The sequence below is a fragment of the Microtus ochrogaster genome, unplaced genomic scaffold (genome assembly GCF_000317375.1).
Source record: "Microtus ochrogaster isolate Prairie Vole_2 unplaced genomic scaffold, MicOch1.0 UNK31, whole genome shotgun sequence".
NCBI lineage: Eukaryota > Metazoa > Chordata > Mammalia > Rodentia > Cricetidae > Microtus > Microtus ochrogaster.
The window spans coordinates 1,673,944-1,680,581 of NW_004949129.1; the positions used below are offsets into that span (position 1 = coordinate 1,673,944).

The window sequence follows — 6,638 nt, forward strand, 5'->3', positions numbered from 1 at the left end:
GCTCTCTTTTTTCCATTGTATACTTTTAGCTCCTTTATCGAAAATCAGGTGTTCGGCCAGCAGATTTTTAAAAGTTTGAGGCCAGCGAGGTCTACATAGAGAGACCCTGTTTCCAACAAATAAACAGCAAACAAATAAACAAGCAAAGTAAAACAACACCAAAACTGGGCGTGGTGACGAGACCTTGTAATCCTACTGCTAGGGAGACAGAGGTGTATGGATAGATCCCTGGGGTTTCTTAGCTTAACCTATATGGTGAATTCTAAGCTAGTGAGAGACCCCAGCTCACTATAATAAATAAATACATAAATAAAGGAGCAGAACCTGAGGAAGGACACACCTAGGCTTTTCCTCTACACACATACCAGTATAGAGTGGCTTAGTGGCTTTAGGGGCTTAAAGAGAAGGGCACTACAAAGGAAATGGCAGGCTGCCCTCTGTGCCCTAGTGCTGGCGCTCAGGGTCACAGCACCTCCCTTCCTTTCGTCAGTTGTCAGGAGTGCGGAGTGGGGAGGCATCCTTCACGGTGTTGGGAAACGTACAGAGTCTCCATCCTTCTCTCTGGGTATGTGGGAAAGTACACCTGTAGTCACAATTGAGGAAGAAAAGGCCGGAGGACAAGGAGCTGGAGACCAGTCTGGGTCAGATGTCTTAATAAATTCCAACCCAGCCTGGGACATACAGCAAGTTCCTGTCTCAAAAACAACAAAACCCAGGGGTAGAGATATGGTTTTGTAGTTAAGAGCTCTAGTTGCTCTTTCAGAGGACCCAGGTTCAGGTCCAAGCACCCACATGGTAGCTTAAAACTGTCTATAACTCCAGTTCCAAGGGCTCTGGCTCCCTCTTCTGGCCTCCGTGGGCTCTGCACACATGTAGAGAACAGACATACATACAAGCATGACACAATACACATAAAGTTAAAATAAATAAATCCTTAAAAAAAAAAACCCCAAAGAACCCCAAACAAATTCTGCTTTTCACTTCAGGGTTAGCAGGAAGATAGAGACAGAGTACTGGGGACCCAAGGACTGTCTGGGAAGTATAATCACCTATACCCTTTGCATTATCTCCTCCCATATATAAATAGAAAGCAGGTGGTTTCTTTTTGTTGTTGTTGTTGTTGTTTGACAGAGTTTCTCCATGTAGCCCTGGCTATCCTGGAACTCACTGTGTAGAGCAGGTTGGCTTTGAACTCAGAGATACACCTGCTTCTACTTCCCAGTGCTAAGATTAAAGGTATGTGCCACCATGCCTTGCTTAAATATTTTTTTTTGTTTGTTTTGTTTTTTGAGACAGGATTTCTCTGTAGCTTTGGGGCCTGTCCTGGAACTAGCTTTTGTAGACCAGGCTGGCCTCGAACTCACAGAGATCTACCTGCCTCTACCTCCCCAGTGCTGGGATCAAAGGTGTGCACCACTATTTCCTGGCACTTAAATAATTTTTTAATTATTTTATTGGTATGGGTGTTTTGCCGGCATGTGTGTTTGTGCATCATTTTGCATGCGGTGCCCTAGGAAGCCAGAAAAGGATGTAGGGTCTCTTGAACTGGGGTTACAGACAGTTGTGAGCTGCCATGTAGGTGCTGGGAATCGAACCTGGGTCCTCTGGAAGAACAGCCAGTGCCTCTAACTGCTGGGTCATTTCTCCAACCTTTGAAAGCAGAGGCTTCAGCTTGGGAACTAAGTTGGAATTATGCATGTGAGTCTGTCGGAAAGACTTTCTTTCTTTTTTTTTAATGAGTAGCCCAGGCTGGCCTCGAACTCGTGATCCTCCTGCCTCTGCCTCCTTCAGCAAATCCTACCGGCGTGTGCCACCACAACTGGCTGGAAAGACTTTCTTCCCTCGTGCGGCTGGTATTTATGAAGTGTGAGTCAGGCCATCCTCCATTCAGGAGAGTGGCAAGACTCAGTTTCCCTCTGAGAAAAAGTGAATCTGAAATTCTCTGGAGCTTGTATGCTTTTAAATGATTTTACTGTTTCTGGGTTTTTGGGTCTGGGCTCTTGGTACATTTTTTATATCCAATTTTTAGTAGTTTGGATAAAAAAAATGCCCCTTCCCTTTGGGTAAAAAACCCTATTCCTTTTTTTAAGGTCTCTCTCTTTCTCTTTTTAAATAATGCATGTTTTACCTAATGTATATATGTGTGTGTCTGCTGCCTATGGAGGTCAGAGAGGGATCATAGCCCCTGGAGCAGGCTGTGAGCCACTGTATGGATGCTGGGAACTGAATTTAGATTCTCTAGGAGAGCAACACATCAAACTCTGTTTCTTGCCACCTCTTACTCCAAGGCCATGAAGCTTTTTCATGGGCTCCCAATGTTTCTGCATCATTTACCTGTTGGCTCCACCTGCCCCCATTCCCCAGCTAGACCTCTCCCTCACTGGCTAGACCGGCCAATGTGGTGGAAATGTTGCTAAGTGTCTCAGCTCAACCTTATACTTATAGCCCTCAGGAAGGCTATAAACAAGAGCGTGAGTTGAAGCTAAGCTGGCTACATTGTGAGTTTCAGGCTAGCCTGAGATATACAATGTTTCAAAAAAAAAATTAAAAAGGGACGGGAAGATGGCTCAGTCTTCCCATTCTTGTCCCGCAAACATAAGGACCTAAATTTGGAACCATGTCTACAATGAGCGCTGGGGGAGCGGTGGTAGTCGAGACAGGTGGAGCCCTGGAGCTCACTGGTCAGCTCTCTAGCTGAAGGAATGGAGCGAGCTCCAGGTTCAATGGCAGACTCTGTCTCAAACAAATTGGGTGAAGAAAATGATCAGGGATGACACTGAAGTCAACCTCTCGCTTCCACATGTGCATATGCACCACACACACACACACATGTGCACGCACACACATACACACATGCATGCACACACGCATACACACACACCACACACAAAGAAGAGAAATCACTAAATGGTAAAGATACTGGGGCTCAGAGCTAGGAAGTGGGAGTCCAGTGAAGCGAGTAAAGGGGAGTGGGGGAGTTTGAGAGGAGCTGGGGACATGCTCCATACTCCCCAAAGAGAAGGCATTATCTCTTGTCTCATTCTTGGCAGCATTATCATGGAGTCGTCCCTGTGTAGCAGGTAATTCTGAGCGCTTAAGAGAGCTCCCAGGAGGAAGGAGGTGGGATTGGGAAAACAAGAATTCGATGATGATGGCCCTTGCCCAGAGCTGAGGAAGCCCTCGTACACACTGTTGAGTCCTTGGGGAAACTCTGCCAAGCCTAAAGAATGGGCTGCTGGTGAGGAGCAGGGGGCCAGGGAAGGCAGATGGCTCAATACCAAAAGCTGCCTCTCATCATTATGAAGTGTGGAGGAGGAACAACCTCCCTCTCAGAAATCTGCCAGGCTTTGCGCCAGAGGGAAGGATTTGAGCTCAGAATCTAACCATCATCAGGCCTGAGTTTCCCCACCCCCTCCCATATGGGCTGAACCCAACACCCACTAATTCAATAGGGCGCACTCCCAGAGTTGACAGCCTCTCTCCAAGAGGGGCAGTTTGGGCTATGAGGGGTAGGAAAAGAGCAGCGGTATCTGGAAACAATTTATGGCGGTGGTGGCAGGGCATGGGGCTGTGTAACAGAAAAGAGTAGGGGTCACAACGGACCAAGGTGTAGTGAGGGATGGCAGGTAGATGAGAGACTGAAGAGAAGGAGGCCTGTTTTGTTTTGCCCAGAGTGCAGGTCTCTTTGGAAGGGGAGCCTGAGGGTTGTGAATCAGGAGCCTGAGTTCTCCCTCCTTCCTGCTTTGGAAGCTTTGGCTACACACTCTTGGCAGCTATTTTGTATAAATACTAGTCTCCAGTAGTATCCCTTGGGAAGGCACAAGAAACAGAATAAGAATGGGGGGGGGGTGCAGAAAGGGAGGAAAGCCATAGGCAGTACCTGTCTTACAAGGATGTGATCTGGCCCTACTCCTCCAACCATCCTCTCCCTGTTTATAGCATGGTCCTATCAGTCTCCTAAAGGTGCACAAGGCCATTTCTAGAGCCTTCACGGGCGCTTTCTCGAGATTCCTCCTGATTTTCATTCAAAAGGTAGCTTGGGCTAGGGAATACAGTTCAGTGACAGAGAGCTTGCACAGCTGGACAAAAAGGGGGGTGGGACTAAAGAGAGTTGTTGGGGACTATAAATTGAATTTGAAGAAACAAGTTGAGATATCAGTCTCCCCGGGATCTAAAATTAGGAGCCAAGAAAAAGAGGGTGATAGAACACTGGCTGGGGGCCTCCAAGTGTGCTTTACAGATGGGGTCACCCACAGTACCATATCACATTTTGTTTTCCTAGGCCTTTTAAACAGTTTTTGAGTCATACAATAATGTTAACCTCTTTTCCGTTCGTCCGTCCTTCCTTTTTTTTCCCCCCTCTGAGACAGGGTTTCTCTTTGTAGCCCTGGCTGTTCTGGAGCTCACTTTGTAGACCAGGCTGGACTCAGACTCAAGAGATCTGCCTGCCTCTGCCTCCCAAGTGTAGAATTAAAGGTGTGGGGCACCACTGCCCAGCTTCAGCTTTTTCCTTACTTTTCTTCATATATAAACAAAATTCAGGATCAGGGGATTCTGGGAGCACTGTCAGATTTTAGGGGTGACATGGTGGTATGTGTGCACCTAGTCACACCTCAGTGTCCCTTTTGGAACAGAAATGTGAAATGAGAACTATGGTGGCAACAGGGGCTTTGGAGAACAAACCTTTCCTGCTCCTTATCTGCTAAACTCATTTTACCCAGGGAACGTCCAACCCTCTCATCCCTTTTCTTGACTATTCCTACCCTGACCCTGGAGAGATCTAGGCAATATGAGTTTGGGCAAATGTGTTCATTTCGTTTCACAGAGGGCTGGAGAGATGGCTCAGAGGTTAAGAGCATTGCCTGCTCTTCCAAAGGTCCTGAGTTCAATTCCCAGCCACCACATGATGGCTTACAACCATCTGTAATGGGGTCTGGTACCTTCTGGCCTTCAGGCATACACACAGACAGAATATTGTATACAAAATAAATAAATAAATAAATAAATAAATAAATAAATAAATAAATAAATAAATAGAACAGAAACCCAACAGAAGCCTGGTTAGAATACATAACACCCATGGGCCTACTTACTGGGGAATAACCAGAGTATCAGAATAATTGAAGGTATAGATAGATGGCTACAACATTGAGAGACAGAGGGTTTCTGCCTTGGGCACTGAGTCTCCTGGTACTAACTCCTCAGCTTTTTGGATAATCTCAGGGAAAAACCAACAGAACCAATTGATCCTTTTGTGTGCTTGGCCTGGGGTGGAGGTGGGGGGGGGGGGGTAGCTAAATCTAAAGGAACTACAATTCCCAGAAGGACTTGCCTCTTACTACGTTTCTATTGGTCGGTGCCTGTTACCACGGGCCAATAGTAAATGAGTTCTTTAAAGGGTGCCAAAATGGAGCTGTCTAGGACGTAGATCTCTGTTTTCCGGTAGGCTTAAATTTGGGGAAATGGTGAATGAAAGAAGAGGGAGAATTACAGCTTCAGGGCTGAGAAAGGTAGAGGAATTGGGGAATGGGTACATATGGGAGTTGGGGTGGTAGTGGTGGGGACACAGCTAGGGCGAAGGGCATAGTTAGGGAACCGGAGCAGGCTTAACCCCTTCCTACGTTCTTCAGGGCTTTGAACCCCTTTGACACACCTTCTGTCCCAATTCAAGGAAAGACTGTTCGGAAGGGGAGAGGGTGACAGAATCTCCACCTTGCCACCTCCATTTCTACTCTTAGTTTTTCTGTCTTGCTTAAGTCTTCCCGAATTTCCCTTCTATTTATCTCTCCCTTATTTTTTTCCTCAGAGCTCCATCTCTCTTCTGGCTCCATTTTTTTTTTTTTTTTTTTAATTTTTCGAGACAGGCTGGCCTCGAACTCATAGAGATCCGCCTGCCTCTGCCTCCCGAGTGCTGGGATTAAAGGCGTGCGCCACCACCGCCCGGCTTCTGGCTCCATTTTTAAACTCCCGTCTCGCCACCGGTCTCGCCTCCTTGGAGTGAAATCATGAAGGTGGTGAACCTGAAGCAAGCCATTTTGCAAGCCTGGAAAGAGCGATGGAGCGACTACCAGTGGGCAATCAACATGAAGAAATTCTTTCCGAGAGGAGCCACCTGGGACATTCTCAACCTAGCAGGTCTCCAGTGCAACGGGGAAGGACGGGTGGGAGGGGTAGGCCCAGGAAAGATGCTACCACTCAGTCTTTCTTTAATTTCCTGTGCAGATGCGCTCCTGGAGCAGGCCATGATTGGACCGTCCCCAAATCCTCTCATCCTGTCCTACCTGAAGTACGCCATCAGTTCCCAGGTAAACCTTTCCATCCCCTGGCTTTTGGAGGTAAAACACCTGGAGAACAGTTTTCAGTTTAGGCTTTCTTACAAAGTTCCCCCTTCATTTTGTGATGAACATTGCATTCTTTTGCTCTTATCGTATACATTTACAATTAAAGCTTTTCAAATTTATATAATTATGGGGACGGGCATGTGGAAGTAAGAAGACAATTCTGTGGCGTCTAGTCTGTTCTTCCCACCTTCATGTAGATTCTCTGGGGATTTGAACTTATGTCAGCAGGGTTGCATGCCAAGCACCTGCACCCGCCGAGCCTTCTTAGCAGCCCCTTGTTTCTATTTTTTTTTTTTT

The 6,638-nt window shown here is 46.8% G+C and overlaps 1 protein-coding gene across 2 annotated transcripts in view; it reads left to right on the top strand.

Moving 5' to 3' along the window:
* The first annotated feature begins 5,884 nt into the window (after positions 1-5,884).
* Med24 (mediator complex subunit 24) overlaps positions 5,885-6,638 on the top strand; it is a 25,846-nt gene continuing 25,092 nt past the window's right edge. For both annotated transcript variants that reach the window (XM_005368268.3, XM_005368269.3), the window contains exons 1-2: positions 5,885-6,135; positions 6,223-6,305. In XM_005368268.3, coding sequence (XP_005368325.1) covers positions 6,006-6,135; positions 6,223-6,305 — 213 coding nt within the window. In that variant the 5' untranslated portion in view covers positions 5,885-6,005. The remainder of the gene's footprint in view (positions 6,136-6,222; positions 6,306-6,638) is intronic.